This window comes from Meles meles, chromosome 18, assembly GCF_922984935.1.
Source record: "Meles meles chromosome 18, mMelMel3.1 paternal haplotype, whole genome shotgun sequence".
In the NCBI taxonomy this organism is placed as follows: domain Eukaryota; kingdom Metazoa; phylum Chordata; class Mammalia; order Carnivora; family Mustelidae; genus Meles; species Meles meles.
In genome coordinates, this window is record NC_060083.1 from 42,080,420 (window position 1) to 42,102,223 (window position 21,804).

Genomic DNA, 21,804 nt, shown 5'->3' on the forward strand with positions numbered 1-21,804 from the left:
TAAATTTAAAACCAAAAAGACTTCCTGCTTTAATAGGTCATCCTCATAACCTTATAATTTTTTTTATTTGAAAATATCCCTGTCTGGCTCAAATGGTTGTCTCTTTATCTCCATGCACTTATTTTTTGCAATAGCGGACAGAGGGTTGTAAAAAGACTGGTTGCTCCCAACTGGGTCGTTTTTTAAGTGATGAAAAGATATTTTGTTCTCAAAGGAGGTGCATGTGCATGTTTGGGAACTGGAGGAGTGTAAGGAGATTAGTGCAACGCTTTGTGCTAGGAGCGTGTGTGAGTCTGTATAAGGTCTGGGAGGAGCAGTGAGTGTAGCTGTTTTGGTGCCCAGTGGACGGGTGTGAGCGAGGTTATAAGGTGGAAATCCCACCCGGCAATGTCCAGGGTAAGTACCTGGCCTCTGTACAGTCACTCGACTCTGTGTCTCCGACCCCCAGAGCCCCAGCTCAGTCCCCCAAATGAAATGAGGCCACCGTGAGAAACCGGGTCCGGCTTTGCATCTCATTTACATAAATATTTATTAATCGTCATTAAACTGAACAGAAACACGCAATGCACTTCGGGTGTCCGACGGGAGTTTCATCTTCTCTACAAGAGGAAGGTAAAATTGCGTGTGAGTGTGTGGGTAAGTGTGTGGGTGTGTCGCCTGTGGGTTTGCATTTTTTGCATCGTGTGTTTGGATGCCTGATCTCCTGCCTCCGGTGGGGAGAGGTTCTCCTTTTGCCCCGTTCTCTGGGAAACTTCCAGAAAGAGCCCTCAGCCCTCTCCCTGCCCACCTGCTAGCCAGAGCCAAGAGGACGCCTCAGACAAACAAAAACAAAAACAAAACAAAAACAAAAAACAACAAAAAAACCTCTCCAGCCACCGGAAATCGCCGGGCGCCTGGCGCCCACCGAGGCACATTTGGGCAGGGGCGGGGCTGGCCCTAGGTCTTGGTCTCCACCCTCAACCCGGGATGAGGATTGCCTGCGGGGAGCGAGGGTTCGGCGAACTCTCTTCCCTCTGCCCCCAGACGCCCGCGCGGGGCCTTGCGTGTGCGTGCGGTGTGGTGTGCGTGTGTGTGTCTCTCATGCAAACCCTCCCTCCCCAAACCGACCCCCCCAACAGTTTGCCATTCCATACAAATTTGGAAACAGGTTTTTTAAAAAACAGCATGACGCACAATGGGGACGGGGCGGGGGAGGGCAGTGGCACTGGGGCCCCAAATCTCCGAGTCACTGATTGTAAGAACCTGGGGAGGGGAGGGGGCGGCGCCGGCCCCCATTTCACCAAAGTGCACAGATCCGCGCTTGGGCGGCGCGGCCCGCGGGCCGGGAGGGGCATCCCGGGGCCGGGCCGGGCCGCTAGGCTCTGTCAGAACCTCCTTGCATAGATATTTGTGTCTTTTTATTATTGGTAGTAGTATTTTTTGCCTTTTATTGCTTCTAAAAGTTCTTACTGCGTTTTCTCTCCGATCCGGACTCTGCGTTCGGCCTCCGTCGCCTCTCAGCTTTTTTTTTTTTTTTTTTTTGTACGTTTGTTTGTTTAAAAAAAGGAAAAGGGAAAAACGGATTCTAGTTACAAATTGTCTTGGCCTCTCTCTTTCCTTTCAATCCACACTTCCTCCCGCCAAAATTAAACTCACAAAACGCTGAGACTAGGGGTTGGGGAGAGGGCGTTCCAGGTCCAGACTCGGGCGCCCTGACTTATGCCCTCTTCAAGAAAGAGGGGGCGCCCGGCTCCTTTCTGCCTCGGCAGCTCGGTGTGTGTAATAATAATAATAATAATAATAATAATAATAATAATAACGATGATGATAATAATAATAACAACAACGACGACAACAACAATAGGGGGAAAACAGTATCCCCACAGCTCAGCTGCCCCCTTGCCAATGCCTTTGGGCCTGCAGGGGGGAAGGGGAGGAGGAAACCTAAGTGTAGGGATTAGGAAATGTGGGGTGGTCTCCAGGGAGTGCCCTAAGATGGGTCCCTGGAGAACCACCCCAGGGAAAGAGGAGGAAACCCCTTGGGGAGAGAGAAGGCGAGTCCCCTGGGGGAAGCGAGGCCCCTGGGACGGGCCACCCACAGGTAAGAGGACTGCACTGCCCAGGAGAGGGTCAGTACCGGCGGCCCGCTCCCCGCGCCCGGCGCCAGGATAGGTGGGGGTTCCCTTGCGCTGGGAGGGGGGACTGGGGGCAGGGGTGCGGGCAAGGCAAAAGAAAAAGAAAGGGGCAGGCGCGAGGTCTCAGTTATGGAAAAACGCATTGAGCTCCTCGTACATGGGGCCCCGGTCGTGGTGAAGGTGCATATCGTAAGACAAGAGATTCTCCGAGTGGACGCCCCCGCGCACAGCAGACGAGCCGAAGACCAGCCCGTGGCCCGTGGGCCGCGAGCCGGGCAGCGCCGAGTAGTGCATAGAATAATGGTAGCTCTTCTCGTGGTCGGGCGACGAGTCCTGCTTGAGTGAGAAGTTGCCATTGAGACAGAGCGGGGGGCTGAGCGGGCCCTCGTACTCGGAGCTGTTGTAGTCCGGGCTCGCGCCGCCGCCGCCCGCCGCCGCATACAGCGTCTCGTAGGCGGCGCAGTAGCCGTGGGTCCGCAGGGCGTGCGCCGCTCCGCCGCCCAGGCCGCCCGCCGCCTGGCACTGTGCGCCCGCCAGGCGCGAGCACGGGTACGGGTAGGGGTGCATGGCGAACGGGCCACCGGAGCCGTGGAAACGGCCCGTGCCGTCGGCGCCCTGCTCCGTGAGGAAGTTGCGCGAGTTGAGCTGCAGGCAGCCGGCCACCAGGTTGGTGGTGGGCTGCGACAGACCCTTGCACAGCGTCTGCACGTAGGACACCAGGTCGGGCCGCTTGCCGGAGCGCAGGATCTCCGAGAGCGCCCAGATGTAGTTCTTGGCCAGGCGCAAGGTCTCGATCTTGGACAGCTTCTGCGTCTTGGAGTAGCAGGGCACCACCTTCCGCAGGTTGTCCAGCGCCGCGTTCAGGTCGTGCATGCGGTTGCGCTCCCGCGCGTTCGCCTTCTGCCGCCGCAGCTTGGAGCGCTCCAGGCGCGCCTTGGTCATCTTGCGCTTCTTGGGCCCGCGCTTCTTGGGCCGCTCGCCCTCTGCCTCGTCCAGTCCTTCCTCCTCCTCCTCTTCCTCCTCCTCCTCGCCCCCCAGCTCGCCTTCCTCCTTGACCTCGGCCAGCGCGGCCTCCGGCACCTCGTCTGCACGGAGAGGGACTGGCTTGGCAGCCCGGGCGGGCCCCGGAGCCCCGGGCCCCGGCGGAGGCGGCGGCGGCGGCGGCGGCGGCGCGTCGCCCTTGTCGCTCCTCGGCTCGTCGTCGTCGCCGTCGCCCCAGCTGGCGAACTTGGGCACGTCCGAGAGGAGACCGGGCTCGCTGAACAGGCGGGTCAGCATGGTGCCTGAGGGCGCCCCGCGGGCGGGAAGGGGAGACAGCACTGAGTGAGGGGCGCGCTGGGGTCACGCCGCCCCCCTCCCCCAACCTGCCTCCACCCCCGAGTCCAGTGTAGGTTCCTGCCCAGGGGGCCCGGGACGCCCACCACCTCCGCCTGCCCCGCCCAGAGCCGGCCCAGCCCTTCCCCGGCGGCCCGCCCGGGATCTCGGCCCAGGCTCCGTCCCCAGCGCTGGGCCCCGGCTCCGCCCCTTGCCTGAATGAGGGGCCGCTGCCCGCGCTCGGGGCTTCTCGGGGTCAGGGCAGGGACCGAGTCGGGGCTTTAGGAAAGCGACATCTTCGCCGGGGGAGGCGGCACGCTCGCTCTGAACGCCGGTTCTCCTCTGGCGGTAGAGGAAGCCTGGGCGGCCGCGGGTGGGGACAGCTGCCCCGCTCGGCGACTCTGGCGGCCCGGGCCCCTCGGCCCGGCTCCCCCACCCCTCCCGCGGCTCTCACCCCCACGCTCCCTAATCCAATTTGCAACTTGGCCGCGCGCCGCCCTCCGCTCGGCCCCCACCCCCGCAGCCCCAATTCCAGAGGCGGGAGGATCGTCTCTTCTAGCCGTGGCGTCCCCAGCTCCCCGAGCCGGCTCCGGGCGGCGAGGATCGAGGAACCCGGGCGTGGGGAGGAGACGGAGAGAAGAGAGACCCGTCCGTCTCTCCTGCGGTCAGGGACCCCTTTCCCCCCTTCAAACTGCCTCCCTCCTGCACGACTCTTCAGATCTCGTTGTATTTCGGGGTTGATCAGGGAGGAGAATCAAATTTGTTTGCTTTTTTTTTTTTCTCTTCCTTTTTTTTTTTTTTTTTTTTTTTGGTGGTAAGGAAAGGTCGCAGGTTCCTCTGGGACAACCATGGGGGGGTCCCCATCTCAGTCTCTTCATTGCCCCCCCATGATCCTGCTTTTCTCCCCAAACCCATCGCAGGCAGAGACGCCTCCCTCCGCAGCCCCCTGAGCTGCAGCCCCTAGGGGAGAGGGAACCCAGGACACCTCGGATGCCCACCCTATGAGGGGGCATCCTCCCAGGAAGGGAGGATTTGGGGACCCGCTTGTCGGCCGAAGCAGCCGTCCTCCCCCACCCCCCCACCCGGCGGGTCAGATCCAGCTCCCTTTCGGACAACTTACCTCGGAGAGGAGTCAAGGGGAGAGGGGAGGGGAGGGGGGGGAGGGGGGCAAGAGAGAGAGGGGGGAGAAGAGGAATCTTCTCGCTTATTTCATTGTTCCCCCATCTTCAGGGAGCGGGGGCAGCGGCTCCTCAAGGCGGCGGGCGCCGGCGTCTTCAGAGCGCCATGCGAACCGCGGAGCGAGTGTGGCATCTCTACCAGGCGGGGTACCAGCCTCTATGCCAGGCCATATGGGCTTGGCACGTCACGGGCAGCAGCTATCACATGAGAGACGGTGATTGGCATGCGTCTGCATTGGGGGAGAGCCGGCTCCCCCGGGACCCGCCGCCATCTGTCACTCTCTACTCCAAAAAAAAAAAAAAAAAAAAAAAAAAAAAATTAAATAAATAAAGGAAATAAATAAATATCTCTGCCGCCCTCCCCTCCCCGCCCAACGCAGGGAAAGCAGGGATTGAGAGGGAGGTGGGAGGAGTTGCCCCCCTCGGATGTAGAGCCCCCCACATGGGAACAATGGGGTGGCAAGGTTGGAAATTGGGGATGTGTGGTGGACCCCAATTCTATGCTCCTTCCAGGGTCCTGTTCTGTCCATTTCCTCCCTTGCAGGCCCCCAAAGGTGGGTCAGGGACCAAATCCTCAGGTCTGGAGAAGGGACCTCTATGCTTGACCCCACTCCCCTGGAGGATCCCCTCAGCCACAAAGGGACAGCTGAGGCCCCCTCCCAGGGTGGGCGTGGGGGGCGTCCCTGGCCCAACCCCATAGGTAGATGTTGGCACCATGCCATCCCTCATCCCTGTCTGCCCCTCCCCCACCCACCCTCATGCACACACAACATATGTGGCTGAACGAAATTCAAACCAAGGGAAAGACAGAGAAAAGGAAAGACTTGCCTGGATGTCTGTGCCTCTGCATGGGCGTGTGTGTCTGTGGGGACATGTGTGTATATCTGTGGAGTCAGCCTATGGGAGAGATTTCCTTGGGTCTTTGGGGGCATATGTATGTTGAGGTGGGGGTGGAGAAGAGCCTCTGGAATAACCCTAAGCCTGTGCACCCCCCACTGGGAGTGAGGGAGAGGGTCTCCATCCAGATTCCTAACCAGAAATTTCTCACTCATCGCCACCCCCCCCCCACCTCCTCCCCCTGCTAGACAAGCAACCATCCCACCAGTGGCTTCCTCTCCTGGTCTTCTGACTTATTGAAGGGAGGAGGAGGGGGCTGGGCTGGAAATTGCCTGAAGTTCTTGGAGAAGACTCAGCATTCTCTTCCCCCTCAAAAAATACTGAAAATACTGAAGCCAACTCCAGCAGGCTTGAGAGGGACAAAGGGGAGGTGGGTCAGACAGGTGTCTTGATAGAGAAGGTAGAAAATTGCTGTTTTCTCTTACAGCTCACCTTTCGGCTCTCTCACTGGGCCAGACACAGATGCAAATGGCACAAGTTGAGGGAGGTAGCTTGATACACGTGCACGTGCGCACACACACACATACACACACACACACCCCTGTTCTTCACCCCGCAGTGCAGAAAGTGGAGAGAGATCCTGACTCAGACAGATTCATGAATGTGAGCAGGTAATCACAACCAGGTGAGAAAGACCCTTGCCCACACCCTGATTCAGCATTTGTGTGTTTCAGACCCACATTTCCTGTCCCTCCCCAGCCTCTAGCTTACACAGACAACTTCAGTTCTATCTTCAGCACACACACTTTGATGTCAACTGCGTGCCAATCGCTGTGGTGGCACAATGAGGAGCAAGGCAGGGCTTTGCTCTCAGTCTGGGCAGGGACCGTTTTTCTCCCACAGGGAGCCTTCAAAGGGGACCTTGGGCTGGTAAGACAAGGATTTGGTCCTTGGTAGAATGAATTAGGTTTTGGATAGAGGCGCATAAGATGGCTAAAGACGCCTTGGAGAAGGGGGGCTGGTGCGGTCTGAGGCTCTCAGGGATAGTTGGGCAGGAACTGAAAAGAGCCTCAGAATGAGTAGCCCCGACTTGTTTTTTTCCTGAGGCCCAGAGGGGGACCGTCTTGCCCAGGAACACACCAATGGAGAGCAGAACCAGACCTAGAATGTAGGGGCTTAACTCCCAGCTAAGTGCTCCTTCCACGACCTCACAATCTGTCTCAGTGGTCGACCAAGGCTGAGAAGCCAATGCTAAGTTCTCCACCATTCATGTGTGGATCTTAGGTCTGGGAAGGTAGTATCCTACCTCTGGCTGATGGCCTAGGGTGCTCTGGGCATGGCCAGAGGGAAAGGCCAAAGGATAGGCCTCAGGTGGGGCAGAGACTCAGGAACACCACCCAGCCCCTCTCCAAATTTGAGCACAGCCTCAGAATCTTTGCTGTCGCTTTACCAAGGGTGAGGTCTTCAATCCTGACATGGAGTCCTTCTCCTCAAGGCCCCCGAGCCATACGATATTTTGGTTACATTCACACACTTTAGGCTCTGATTTCTGCCCAGCCCCACTTACTAGCATCCAAGAGTGTTAAACTACCATGAGCAGGTTTCACACTGTCTCTCAGTCTTGATTTCTCCATCTGTAAAATGGGGATAATAATACTGCACCTCGTAGAGCTGCTGTCGGTACTAAATGGGATAATACCTACAATGAGGTAGCACAGGGCCAGCGCTATCGAGCGCATTCAATAAACAATTAACAACATCTCGTATTATTATTAAAGCCCTTTGTAAACTGTAACGTGCTCAACCGTATTAATTTCTTACACATACCCACACACATTCAGAATGCTTTGTCTATACAGGAATTGAGTTTTTGTTGAATTAATGGGGGAATGAACGGATGAGTAAGTGAATGAATACTTCCTTGGGGGAGAGAGACCCCCTCTGCCTTCTCCTCTGGACACTGAGGGAGGGGTTAAGCCACCAGGGGTCTCGTAGACCCCTACCACCTTTGCTTTCTGCTCGGGGCTGGAAGCCATACCTTGCTCAGGATAAGGGGGCCTTTGGGAAGTCTCTCCATTTCTCCCGGTCTCCTCTCAAGAATGACCTCAGCTCTCTCGGTCAGAGAAGGCCCTCTCAGCCCGTCCCCACCCCCCACAGGAGGAGGTCTGGGGGTGGGGGGTGGGCACATTGGAGGGTAGGGACAACTTCATCCCTCTAGGTCTGTTTCCTGCCCCTGTCTTTTCTTCCTTCAGAAAAATGGAACAAGTTTTTCTCACTCGACACGTTTCAACTTTTTTTTTAGAAGATACAATAAAAAACAGGAGAAAATTGGAACAGAGGGAGGTGTGGGATGGGCCAGCCCCAGACATAGGCTTGGAAGAGGTACAACACACACGTGTCCACATCCACACGAGCAAACATGAACATACAGGGACATACATGCTTCTCTCTGTTCACCCAGAGATGCGGAGATGCAGTAACGGAGAGACAGAAAGAGCCAGAAATGGAAGGAAGGAGACGGAAGGAGAAGGACACCCAGAGATGCCATCTGTTCCTCCCCCTGGCATTGGGGGAAGGGAGTTGGTGAGGGGCCTAGTCCCCTCTGGGTCTCTGAGAGGGAAAGGGGAATGGTGGGTACCTCAGCCAGACCTATAAGACTCCCTTTCTGCTGCCCACCCCCATGGAGGGAGCTGGGAGCTGAGGGTCTGAGGTTCCCATGGAGACATAGCCCCATCCCAAGGGAGGCCACAGTCTGGGCACCTAAAATGGCTGCCTCAGAGGGGTGGCGGCCATTTTGTGCAGGCTTAGGTCCTGATGGGGGGCAGGGGAGAGGCAGGCAGAGAGAGGGAGAGGGAGGGGACAGGTCATTCCTGAACAGTCTAGGGGAATCTGGCTCAGGGGACAGGATGAATGTTCTGTAAAACGGCTCTCATTACACCCCCTGCTCCACCAAGGTAAAGATATACACACAGACCTGTAAAGGCTCCACTCCATTCTGACACCCAGAAGGACACCTAGCCAGCCACGGCTGCCCCGCCGCCACCACCACCACCATGCCCCAAATAAGACTTGCTTATGGGGGCAAGTGTGCTGGAGTAGGAGACTTGATTTCCCACCAGAGTGCCAAGCCATAGGGAGCAGGTGGATTAGAACCCAGGGGTCCCTTTTCTGGCCGAAGCCATCTAAAGCCATGTCCTAGGGCGGCCCGCCACTGAGGTGGGCAGGCAGGTGGAGAACCAGGGTGGGAGCATGGTGAGGAGGAGGCAGCCTGTTCCCCTCACCCCCACCTCCAGTTTGAGGGGACGGGCAGGGATTTGGAGATCCTCTGAGGACCCGTGCTGCTGGCATGAGCTGTGCTGTGGGGGGAGGAGGAAGGGGAGGGGGCAGGCTGGCACTGCCCAGACGGCGCCTGTTCCATCAGCTTAGGATGCTCGAAGCTTCCTCCTGAAGCATAAGAGCACCTGCCACCCTCTTCCCCAGCTCCCTGCCCCACCTCAAGTCCAAAAGGGCTTTGGGGGAGGGGGACCTGCCGCTTCTTCCTGGCTCTGGGGTGGGCACCTGCCCCGCTGCCCCCTCCCCCGCCCGCCGCAGTGTTCTGGGGAGCGGCGGGCACGCCAGATGGCGTGGCTGAGAATGCGGCGACGTTGCCGGGAGGTGAGGGCTGGCACGGGTGATATGCGGCTGCGTGCCTTGTGGTGCCACGGGGGAGGGGGAAGGGGAGGACCAGTGAGGTGTAGCCCCCCTCCTCCGCGCTGACCTCCTGTCCTGACCTCTAGCTCACCAGCAGATTCTCCTTCGCCAGCGCCCTGGGCTCCCATTCGGGGCCTAGGCCGCACCCGGAGCTGGGTGGGCACGTAAGCAAGGGGCAAGGCATGATGCTGAGAGTCTTGGGGCAGAAACCTGCTGCATCCTCTTCCCTCCCCACCCTGCCCTCAACAAAGGGTGATGGGGTGGGAGACCTTCTCATCCTCCTGAAAAGCCAGCCCCCTCAGGATTGTTCCTTTGCTCCAAGAGTAGAGCAGCCTTTGCCCCATAACCTTTGACTCCTGCCTTCTGAGCCCTGTTCTCGTAAGAGCTGTTTCCTTGATGGACGCTGGTCTCTGATTCTCCCTTTCATCAAACTTTCCCCCATTCCTCACAAGGTTGGTTCTTGGATGGACACCTCCTCCTGGGAGCCTTCCCAGACACTTCCTGGGCAGGGCCACTTCAATACTTCCCACCCTCTGCTGGGAGGATCCATTTACTCAGGTCTCCCTGACTTGACTGTGGTAGCTACTTGTTTTATATCCCAGCAGTCTCGCGCTTTGCACGGGCTGTACGGAGTCGGCGGTTGGTATGTGCTTGTTGCATCAGGGCCTGGCTGAGAGAGCGGGAGGGTGCTGGAGCCTTTCTGCAGAGAATCTTCTCAAGCAGTAAGGGCCAGGGTCCCTAGTGAAGCTCAGAACTCCCTGGCCCTTCCTCCAGCCTTTTGCACAAATTTCAGTGTGGGGAGCTGGACTTGAGATGGGGGGGGTCACAGATTTCTCCCGAAGTGGCCCTCAGAGACAGGGCATGGGGGGGGGGGTGAGGCTGAGCTTAGGAGTGTTTGGCTTCAGTTCACTGGGCACCAAGCTCTGGTTCTGAGGTCACAGAGGCTCACAGAGCCCGCCCCCACCCCCAAGTGGTCCCTGCCCAGTGTAGATCCCCGACTCCAGCCTTATACCCTACACCTCTCAGCAGGCTCAGAGCCCCTCCCTCCCCTGTCCACCCTGTCCTACCCTGACCCTGCATGGGGGCAAGTGCAACTGCCCAGAGATGAGGGCGGAGGGTGTGGGGCAGGGAGATGAGGTCCAGGGGCAAGGCTGAGGCCCACTCCCACTGCCTTTTCCTCTTTGCTGATGCTACTCGCCAAAGCCACTCCACAACCACCCAGCAATCTCAGACCCCTTCTGTCTCTTGGGCCCTGTCCAGGCTCTCCTCCCCCATGAAGCCCCTACTGCCCATGGGGTCTTGGTCCTCAGGCTTCTGGCACAGGACCGAGGCTGCCCATCCCTGCCCATCCTCTCTGAAATGTGGTATGCAGGCATCTTCACTGGCTTCCCATGCTCCCCAGGAGCAGGCCACACTCCTTAGGGACACCCCTGACCAGGCTGCTGCCCAATTCCCACCAACACTTGTCCTTGCCTTCAACTCTGCCCCTCAGCGGCTCAAAGCTGCTTCTGCTTTCACAAGCATCATGCCTGTGAGCCTTTGTCCCGGTTGTTGCCTAGGTCTGGTCTGGAGTGCCCTCAGCCCTCTCCTAGCCTTTTAAGCCTAAGCATCACTTCCTTCAGGAAGTCTCTCTGGGTTAGATGCCCCTACCCAGTCTTCTCTAATGCTTTCTGGACACTTCTCCCTAGGCAGAGGAATTGACCTTTACCTTAAGGGTCTCTCCCATCTGATGGCGCGTTTGTTCCTTGAAGGCAGGAAGTGGGCCCAGAGTCTGGCACACACGATGTCCTTGATCCATTGTGGTCCCAAAGGCCTGCCAAGCCACTGTTGGAGCAGGTTCCAGTTGGAGCCCCGAAACTGAAGCCTGCAGGGGGGCAGAACACCCACCCACAGGAAGCACCTCCTTGAAACCCTCCCTTCTTTGCCCTCAGCCTCCCCCACCAACCCTGGAACTGACATGGCATGTCAGCCTTCCTCTCTGTACAATGGGCATGATAATGGCAATAAAATCAGCCTGCCAGGACTGTGTGTCCAACAGGCTAACAGGTGTGAAAACGCTGCCTCAGTGTCCGGCCCTGTCCAGATATGGCTGATTCTGCCCCCCCAAGCCCTGGGTCAGCTCTCCTTTTCAAAATCTTTGTTCCTGGGCGCCTGGATGGCTCAGTGGGTTAAGCCGCTGCCTTCGGCTCAGGTCATGGTCCCAGGGTCCTGGGATCGAGCCCCGCATCGGGCTCTCTGCTCAGCAGGGAGCCTGCTTCCCTCTCTCTCTCTCTGCCTGCTTCTCTGTCTACTTGTGATCTCTCTCTGTCAAACAAATAAATAAAATCTTAAAAAAAAAAAAATCTTTGTTCCTGTAGCTCTGGTCCTCAGTGTTCCAAATGAGCGGTCAGGACGTCCTGCTCCTGCTCCTCCAGGGGTCCGCAGAGGAAGGCAGTCAGATGGGAGAGGGAGCTCAAGGTGGTCAAAAGAGCACCCGTCTTAGCAGGGTCTCGATCTTGGTCAGATCCCACAACTGTCTGCTTCATCATCTGTAAAATGGGACTACTGCCACCTTCCCACTTGCTTACCTCCCTCAGGACCTGGGAGGACAGAAGAGACAGCCAGTTATGAAATGTACTTGGGGGTGGCTAGGTCCCGAGTGACAGGAGACGGTAGCCCCCATGGGGTAGTGAAGGGCATTGCTAAGAACTGAGGACAGTGTGTGTTTTGGCCTCTCTTTCCCCCAGGTGGGCTCTGCAGAGAACTTCCTTGCGACCTGAGCACATCCTGGTTTTCCTCCCCTGGAAATCAGAGCCAGACATCTGGGCCCGGGATTTTCAGGAAACCTGATACTGGACAGTTCTCTGATGCCTCTAGAGCACAGCATGGGTGGATGGGGCACCAGAGGCTGGCCTTGGGCACAGGGGACTCCCACCTGCCGGTGTTCACAGGAGGGCAGCCCCAAGGGGCCATCGTGGGGGTGGGGTGTACATTGAGGAAATGGCCAGGAGGTTTCTATTTAACCAGATACTTCTGGCTCAGCCCCTGGAAGACTGGAGCCCAGGACTTAGCCATTGCTTCCCTACTTCACTACCCCGTAGGGTGGGCACAGGGAGGGAAGGGTCTAGGGGTAGGAGCCTCATGGACCGATACCCCATTTAACAGATAAGGAAACCACAGCACAGACAGGAAGAGTAACTTGCCTAATGTCACACAATAAATGAGTGGCAGAACTGTAGCTAGAAACTAGGACCCCAATTCCTGCTTTGGGGTCCTCCTGTCCCTGGGGCCTCAGAGCCCCCTATAATAATGTAACATGGGAGCCAGAATAATGTAAGCACAGCACTGAATGTTCTCTGTACCAGGCACTGGGCTTTCCATGTGTTATCTTACTCCATTCTCACTCAGAACTCTGAGGCAGGACTACTGTTTGTTTGTTTGTTTGTTTGTTTGTTTGTTTGTTTTTTAAGATTTTATTTATTCATTTGACAGAGATCACAAGTAGGCAGAGAGGCAGGCAGAGAGACAGAGGAAGAAGCAGGCTCCCTGCTGAGCCGAGAGCCTGATGTGGGGCTGGATCCCAGGACCCTGAGATCATGACCTGAGCCGAAGGCAGAGGCTTTAACCCACTGAGCCACCCAGGCGCCCCAGGACTACTGTTGTTTTAACCCCACTTAAAGACGAGAATGCTGAAGCACAGAGAGGTTGGCATGGAGGTCGCCGTGCCAATGTCACACAGCTAGTATGTTGCAGGTGTGGGATTTGAACCCAGTTCTGACTCTGTCCGTGCCCTCTTTCACTATTACAAACGACTGCTTTCTCTCAAAGTCCCACTATCGCCACACTGTGGGACCAGCAGCCCCTGTGACAGAGAGGGGAAAGGAGGGTGCCCTGGGAAGGACTGGTGCCCAGGGTTTGCCCTTCGTCCATTCACCCACAGGAGCCAGTGTCCTGGCGGGTGTCTCCACAGTTCTACTCATGGGTGCGTGGGGGCTCCTTCCATGCACAGGGAGAGGCTGTCACATTACACATGCTTCCCTCTTCCCTCGCCTCTTTCAGAAGCTGCCCTCCTTGCCCTTGCAATTTCGGTGAGGCGCTTCTTCCACCAGGAAGCCCTCCCTGATGTCATGCCACTCCCTCTTCTGGCCCTTGGCACCACGTTGCGCACGTGGGGATGGACCGACCAGCTGGATCAGCTTTACTCCTGATCACCAGCCGCCTGTCACACCATTCTGTTCCCGTCTGCAAAATGGGAATAAGGAGCCCTACCTCACAGAATCTTTGCGAGATGAGAAGCGAAGCGGCATCTTATGAGGAAGCCCCTGGCACCCAGAGGGACCCTGCCGCTCGCTCCTTCTCCTTGTGCTTCTCCCCCAGGCTTTCTCCCCGTTCTCTCCTCACCGCCCCCGCCCGGCGCCTGGCACAGGGCCCGGCGCGCCCCAGCCGCCCAATCCCCGCTCGCAGCCTGACTTCCTGCCCGCCAGGCTCCCTCGGCACGTGCCCCGCGTCCCCCCACCCCCGCCCCCCGGGAAGCGCCACCTCCGGAGCGGCCCCGCGCACGCCCTGTGGTCCTCTGCCCGGCTCTGGCCGCCGCTGGGCCTCCCGATGGGGGTGCAGCGGGCGGCTCGCAGGTGGGGTCGGCGAGGGCAGAGGCGGGCCGGCGGCGGCTGTAAGGGGACGCTGCCCCTTTAAGGTGCCACCGCCGCGTGGCAGGGAAACAGCTTGTGCCAGCCTCATTCCGCCCGGCTCCGCTCGCAACAAGAAACACAATGCATAACAATCAGGCGCGCGCTTGGAGCCTTGCCACGCGGCGGGGGCGGGGCGGGGCCGCGGGCGGGGCGGGGGCGCCCGGGTCGCGACCCCCGCCCGACCGGCGTCCTGCGGCCGCGGGCAGGCCCAGGCCTGGCGCTCCCCTGCGCCGCGGCTCTGCGCCCCAGCGAGGCGCCCCTGCGCCCGGGCGCCCCCCGCCTCGCCCCCGCTCGTCTCCCCCTCCCTCCCCGCCTTCGCGCTCCCTACAAAGTTCATTCCCACTAACTCTTTTCCAGGCCACTTCCCCCTCACATCTGACAATCCGGGGCCCCTCATTCTCCCAGTAATCACTCCACTGCACTAATTGCACATGCAAATATGCAAATGCGTATTAATTAATTACTATACTAATTAGTTCTGTGGTATTTGCGAGTAATAAATCATTGGATGGGAGCGAGGAAGCTGGAGACCTGGCCCATTTTCATTCTGCATAAAATTTTAATGGTCTCTCTGGCTGATCCGGGACGGCAGCGCGCGGAGAGGCTCTTAAAGGGCCAGTGGCGGCGGGAAAGGGGCAGGGGCGGGGAGCGGGGGCGACCCGGACTGGGCTGGTGCCGGGGGCGGTCTTGGAGATGCAGCCCACGCCTTGCAGAGGCGGTCTCCGCCTAGGGTTGGCTTTTCCCCTCCCCTCTGGGGCTCAGGGTCCTCCCGGGTGGCTTCTAAGGAGAGAATCTGGGCGGGCGGGAAGGAGGAGGCTGAGCTCGTTTTCTTTAAGAAAGGAAAGAGGGCAAGGAGCTGTGAGAGGCCAATGCCAAGGCCTTTTGGGCCCCAGGGAGACAGAAATGAAGACTCCCTCCTGAGGATGACTGTGTAAACTGAGGTACTGGACAGGACAAGGTTAGCTCTCACCCCTGCCGGTCCCCAGGGGAAGAGAGCTCCTGGGACCGCTAGGGTGCCCTAGTCCTTCCATGTCTCTGGTGGGGGCCACCCAGGAAAGCCTTCAGCTTTCCCTTTCCACATGATCAAACTGCTGCCCCGCCCCGTGGGCACCAGCTGGTACCCTGGCAGAGCAGTTCTGGGCCTGAGTGGGCCCCCGGGACCCTGCTTTATTTCCAGGAGGTAGTCAGGACCTGGGCACAGGGAGGGGTCAGGCTGCTTTGCAAGACCATTGACGCGGGGTTGTGCCTCCCGATTGTGCCCAAGCCAGAGAATGCCAGAAGAGGGAACACTAAGTAGGGGCTGCAGGCCCGCCTTGAGCCGGGGCCCCCGGGACCAGGGTCTCCAGTCTGGTTCTGCTCACCTTCCAACCTTCTGCCATCAACAAGCCCCCCAGTTGGGGCAAAGCCCAAAGTGGGTCAGTGCTCTAGGGGGGCCAATAATAATGACAACAGCAACTAACAATGCCATTAAATCAGGCTTTCTGAGAGTTGTAAGTGTCTCACGATGGTCCAGTGACATAGGTTCTGTTACAGTGTCCATTTTATGGATGGATAAACAGGGGCACTGGAACGTTTAGTTACCTGCCCCCGGCCACTCAGTGACAAGTAGCAGAGTGGGATCTGAATGCAGGCAGTCCAGCCCTGGCATCTGGGTTCTTTCCACCGTACTCTGCCAGCTCTCTCTCTACCACCATGTCCTCAGCACCTGCTGAGAGCCAGGCCCCGGCTGAGAACTTCACAGGCAGTGTCTTAGCCAACCTTCCCAACCGGCCGGGAGGTAGCTTCTGGGATCTTTCCCATTCCAGGGTCGGGGAACCCATGGCTCAGAGAGGTTGACTGTGTTGCTCTGGCCACACAAGGAGGATGGGGCAAGGCCAGGTCTGCTTCCAGCCTGTGTGACAAGAGTTGAACAGGTTTTCTGATGCCCCCTACCCTGCATCCCTCTGGGGGTGAGGAAGGATGGGGTCACCGCAGCCCTTGCTGAGGAGAGAACAAGAGAAGGACGGGATTTCAGTTAGACTCGGGGAAGGACTTTCTCCCAGAGAGGTGGGGGCTCTGGGGGTGGAGTGGGCTGGAGACTCTTCCTTCTTTCCCAAAAAGCAGGCCATGGAAGGCCCCTGGCTATTGGAGGCCCGGGTGGGAGTTGGGGGGGTGGTGGGGCTAGGGGTGGGGGTAGAAGGATGGAAGGAGAACAGAACAGAAGGAGATCGTCGGGTCACAACCTATTACTCCAGAATCCCAGTTATTGTTGTTGTTGTTTCTTAATTTTGGCTCCAGCACTCCAACTTGCCCCTGCCCCTTCCTCTGGAAATCTCCTGAACTCCTCCACTCTAAGATCTGCTCCTTGAGGGGACTCAAGAAATCCAGTCTCCACTCTCCCCAGCTGGGGGAAGGAGAAGCTAGCCCTGCCACCTCTGTACACACTTCCTCTGTGCCAGGCAGCTGATGTGCACCAACTTCAGTTTTCACAATTTTATAGTCAGTATTCCTATTTTATTAATGGAGGCAGGGTGGAAGAAAAGAGAGGTTAAGTTACTTGCTCAAGGTCACACAGCTGGCCAGCAGGAGAGTAGAATTTGAACTTCTGACCTGGTGTGCTTTACCACCCTGCTCCCCCTTCCCTGCTGAGCTCCTGCAGCTACAGGGGCATGGCCACGCTGACCCCCTTGCCCAGTGGTCAGGGCTTTGGGTGGGTACCTTTGAAACTGGCAGATGCAAAGATAAAGAATGTGCCTCATGCCCGTCATTCCCATGGCCCCCAACCTACAGGAGTTTTCATGGAATCTCATACATGCTGGCAGAAGTTGGATGAGGTGAATGTTCAGGAAGACCAGATCCCTCCTCTCATTATCCTGGGGATGGACAGCCCCCCAGAGTGGGATGCTATCCCAGCACTCCCCTCTCAGCCCACCGTGGACAGAACAGCATCAGGGAGTCCGTTGGCTGCTGTCAGGCGGATTACCCTGATTCAGGGAATCAAGATTCCCACTCTCAGGGACGAGCCTAAGGTCCTTTTACCTCCCAGTGTCTCAGAGGAACTCCCTTAGGGAATCTGGACACCCTCACTCCCCATCCCCCCAAAAACCTTGGACACCTACCTTCTGAGCCTGGGAGACCTGGGGGAGGAGGGGTGTAGGGCCCTGGGAGGGATGGCCTTTGGGCTGCAGCCTTCTAGGAAAGAAAATCCATCCTCACCCCTCTACTCCACCAAAGCCCAGAGAAGCTGGGTTCATCAGGGCCCCCCCCCCCCCATGCTCAGTTCCAAGGAGAATAGGGGGCAAGTTGGGGAGTTGAGGGAAAGAGGCAGGAGGCTCTGAGCTTCTCCACGCAGCCCTCAGGGCCGGGTGCCTGGGCAGGAGGAGGGGGCAGAGCAGCTGCTGGCGATTTATTAAGCAGTCACGGAAAAATTGGTTTATAAATTAACAGCTGTTTTAACTTTAGGGCCTCTTCTTCAGGGAATGGAAGCAGCCGACTGGACCGGGATCGGAGTGTGTGTGAGGGCTGGTGGAGGGAGTAGGAGACGGCGGGCTTCAGCAGCTGGCATTCTTCGGGGGCAGCCTCAGCTGGCACCTGGGGGGGCACCAGGCAGTGGCCAGAGCAGGGGGTCTCCAGGTGCCGGGGGCTGAGGCTGCCCCCACCGTGGGCTGCCTGCTTGCTCACTCTTCTCAAAGCCATCCTACCTGAGGGCGCCAGAGGGCAGAGACACCGCTGTACTCATGTTTGCCACCAGAGGGCAGCCTCCACACATGGATTTCTGCTCCCCAACCCTCTGCCCCGCAGTGTGAGTCCAAACTGGGCTGGAGAGAAACCGCGTCCAATGCGGAGCAACAGAGAGGGCTGGTCCAGTGCAAGCAAGCAATCTTCTATTCACCCATCTTGAATGTATTAAAGGCAGCAGTAAAGAGTGAGAGCTCTGGAGTCAGACTGTCTTCTCACGAACCCGGTGAACCCTCTGGGCAAAAGTTCTGAGCCTCATTTGCCTAATCTGAAAAATGGAATGATACTAATGAGGTTTAAATGAGATCATACATATAAATGGCCTAGTTCGGTGCCCAACACAGAGTAAATGCTCCATATATGTCACCCGCTGACAATTTCTATTTCTATGACTTGTGTATCCATCCATCCGTCCATTCCTCAGTCCAACCCCTGCATGCAGCATCTCCTATATTCTGGGCACTCTGGCAGGCAGGTGATGGTGCAAAGACAAACGGTGGGAAGGACACTTCTCAAAACAGTGTGTTAAGAGTCGTGATACAAAAAAAAAAAAAAGAGTTGTGATACAGGGGGGCGCCTGGGTGGCTCAGTAGGTTAAGCCTCTGCCTTCTACTCAGGTCATGATCCCAGGGTTCTGGGATCCAGCCCCGCATCGGGCTCTCTGCTCTGCGGGGAGCCTCCTGCCTCCTCTCTCTCTGCCTGCCTCTCTGCCTGCTTGTGATCGCTCTCTCTCTGTCAAATAAATAAATAAAATCTTTAGAAAAAATGTTAAAAAAAAAAAAGAGTTGTGATACAGGGATGCCTGGGTGGGGCTCAGTGGGTTAAGCCTCTGCCTTCGGCTCAGGTCATGATCCTGGGGTCCTGAGATCGAGCCCTGCATCGGGCTTCCTGCTCAGCAGAGAGCCTGTTTCTCTCTCTCCCTCTGTCTGCCGCTCTGTCTACTTGTGCTCTCTCTCTGTCAAGTAAATAAAGTCCTTAAAAAAAAAAAAAAGAGTTGTGACACACACACTGAATAAGGAGGGAAGATTGACTTGGTGGGCAAAAGGGAACGTTTTGGGGTGATGACATGTTCTATGTCTGTGTTGTGGTAGTAGTTGTATGTTGTTAAAAATTCTCAAAAACTCATAGAATTGTATATTTTAGGGGCACCTGTGGCTCAGTTGGTTAAGTGCCTGACTCTTACTATGACCTCAGGGTTCTGGTTCAAGCTCTGCATTGGGCTGTGCCCTGGGAGTGGAGCTTACTTAAGAAAGAAGGAAAGAAAGGAAGAAAGAAAGGAAGGAAGGAGGGAAGAAATGTATGTATTTATACTTATATTTGATGGGGTGAAGGAGCAGAGAGAAAGGGAGAGAGAAATTCAGTCGGACTCCTCAGTGAGCATGGGGCTGGAAGCAGGGCTTCATTCCACGATACTGACATCACCACCTGAGCTGAAACCAAAGGTCCAAGGCTTAACCAACCGAACATACCACCCAGGCTCCCCTAAATGTAGATTTCGAAATGATGCATTTTATTGTATATAAACTCTGATTCAATAAAGTTGTTTTTTTATTTTTTATTTTTATTTTTTTAAAAGATTCTATTTATTTATTTGACAGAGAGAGAGAGATCACAAGTAGGCAGAGAGGCAGGCAGAGAGAGAGGAGGAAGCAGGCTCCCTGCAGAGCAGAGAGCCCGATGCGGGGCTCGATCCCAGGACCCCGAGATCACGACCTGAGCCGAAGGCAGCGGCTCAATCCACTGAGCCACCCAGGCGCCCCCTAAAGTTGTTTTTTTTTTTTTTAAAGATTTTATTTATTTATTTGAGAGAGAGAGAGAGAGCAGGGGGGTGGGGTGGGAAGAGGGAGAAGCAGGCTCCCCACTGAGCAGGGAGCCTGATGTGGGGCTCCATCCCAGGACCCTGAGATCATGACCTGATCCAAAGGCAGATGCTTAACTAACTGAGCTACCCGGTGCCCCTCAATAAAGTGGCTTTTTGTTTGTTTGTTTGTGGTGCAAAATGGTGCTTTATTAAAACATGGGGACAGGACCCATGGGCAGAAAGAGCTGCTAAAGTTGATTTTTTATTTTTATTTTTTTAAAGATTTTATTTATTTATTTGACAGACAGAGATCACAAGCAGGCAGAGAGGCAGGCAGAGAGAGAGGAAGAAGCTCACTCCCCGCAGAGCAGAGAGCCCAATTCGGGGCTCATTCCCAGAACCCTGGGATCATGACCTGAGCCGAAGGCAGAGGCTTTAACCCACTGAGCCACCCAGGCACCCCTAAAGTCGATTTTTTTAAGATGTTATTTATTTATTTGACAGACAGAGATCACAGGTAGGCAGAGAGGCAGGCAGAGAGATAGGAAGGGAAGAAGGTTCCCCGCTGAGCAGAGAGCCAGATGCGGGGCTTGATCCCAGGACTTTGGGTTCAGGACCTGAACCGAAGGCAGGGGCTTTAACCCACTGAGCCACCCAGGCACCCCTAAAGTTGATTTTTTAAAAAGCACCCGCTTCAGTGGCCAAAGGGATGGGTATGGATGAATAAATGAATGAATGAATTAATATGTTGAAGGAATGTTTCAGGTGATTGCTCATCTGTCCTGATATCACTGTTGTCCTGGCCGAGAGTGCCCTTGCCCTCTCTTCTTGTCCTTGGTTTTTCCCAGAGGCGGGCCTTGGAATTTGCCCCTCCTCTCATCTCTCCACCAGCAGCTTCGACAGGAAAAGATGCCCCAGTGTGCCCAGCTAGCGTTCCCCGGCTTCTCTAAGGTTACTTCCCAGGGCTTCCAGGGCCTCCCTTCCAGCTGCCACATGCCAACCCGGCCAGCTCTGCTCAGCTCCGTGGTGCCAAGGTCACGGGTGTGATGCCCAACTACAGACCCGCAGTGCCAGCAGCTCAGTCGCCCAAACCCTGGCCGACTCCGCCACCTGCTGGCTCTTTTTGGAACCGCACCCCTGAACTCCAGGGAAGGGGGAATCCACTGCAGACCTGCTAGGAGTACAGCACTGGGCTGGGGGCTTGACTCGTTTTATCTTATTGAATCGTCACAGCTACCATGTGAGGTGAGCTTTGAAACACGAGAAAACTGAGGCACAGAGATAGTAAGATTTTATCACAGTAAATTATAGATTCCAGGTTTCCTACCCAGGTCTGTGCAACTCCCCAGTGTATGTTCTGTCCACCTGACGGTATCTTGCCTGGGGGAAGGGAGGGAATATTCTCGATCTTCCACTCTCCCCACCTCCCAGAAGGGATTGCTGGGCTCCCCACCTCCCTTCCAAATTCACCTTCCAGAGAAGGTGAATGTTGTGCTTCTTGTATGCTGGGCAGTGGGGCAGCAAGCAGGCAGAGTGAGAAGGACAGGTCTCCAAACAGTAGGTTCAGACCTACCATACATTAATGGACACGCTACGGTTCTTATTTTTGTCTGTCCACACAGAAAGACCCATAGTTCAATCAGAGTTAAGTCAAACAAGGTCTTGATTTTGTTTCTTGGACCCAGCCGCCTGTGCTTCTAACTCAAGAATAATAACCGAGGAGTGGCACATTATTTTTACATCTCATTTCCATATGATTAATTCTAAGTGGAAGAGAATGGAGGTCACCCTGGCCCCTTGCTTCTTAGTTCCCCTCCCCCCTGTGCCTGATCCTGGCCATATCTCTCAGCTCCCACTGGGCTCCCCCACCCTCACTTAGGCCCACCCCACCCCTTGCCCCTGACTGCATCCCCCCAGGTCCCAGAAGTCCTGTTCCCTTCCTCCTCTGTCACCCACACAGCCCCCGCCACCTGGCCGCCCACCTGAAAAACTTTTCCCCAAGTTCTTGAGAAGTCGCGTAGGATCCAGGAGAGAAAAATCAAAGTAATAAAACCTCATTTAATTCCTAGCGGAGGGCAGAGCTGTGAGCAGCAATTATCTTAATGCTGAGCTATTTTTACTCTCTTTCCATCTCTGTCTTCTGCCTCTCTCCATGGTGAAGCTTTCTTTCTCCCTTTGTCTCTCCATCTCTCACATGTGTTTTCTCCGTCTCTTTTCACTTTGTCCTGCCTCCCCACCTTCTCTCTCTCACCTCTTGTCCCCGTCTTCCTTCTTCCCTTCTTCCCCCTTCCTCTGTCCCTGTGCCTGTTCTTCTATCAGGCTTCCCCACCCCCCTTGGCCCAGGTTTTGTGGCCAGAGCTGTGGGGGCCTGGGCGAAGGCTGGGGGAAAGATCCTCCCCTCCACCCCAAAGACCCTATCTTCCAGGCCTAGGCTCACAGGGGGAGTTTACCTTCCCGGCTGCCCCAGCTTGGGTCAGGGGAATTTT

At 56.4% G+C, this 21,804-nt stretch overlaps 1 protein-coding gene across 1 annotated transcript; it reads right to left on the minus strand.

The window, feature by feature from the left end:
• Window positions 1-498: 498 nt before the first annotated feature.
• On the minus strand, window positions 499-4,818 carry NEUROD2 (neuronal differentiation 2). Its single transcript, XM_045985517.1, has 2 exons — window positions 4,549-4,818; window positions 499-3,397 (listed from the first exon to the last, which is right to left on the minus strand). Exon 2 carries the CDS (start codon window positions 3,390-3,392, stop codon window positions 2,238-2,240), a length of 1,155 nt encoding a protein of 384 aa, XP_045841473.1. The 5' UTR covers window positions 3,393-3,397; window positions 4,549-4,818; the 3' UTR covers window positions 499-2,237.
• Window positions 4,819-21,804: the final 16,986 nt, after the last annotated feature.

Bases quoted from the DNA above. Each gene is read 5' to 3' on its own strand.
- NEUROD2 (XM_045985517.1), bottom strand. From the start codon at position 3,392: ATGCTGACCCGCCTGTTCAGCGAGCCCGGTCTCCTCTCGGACGTGCCC.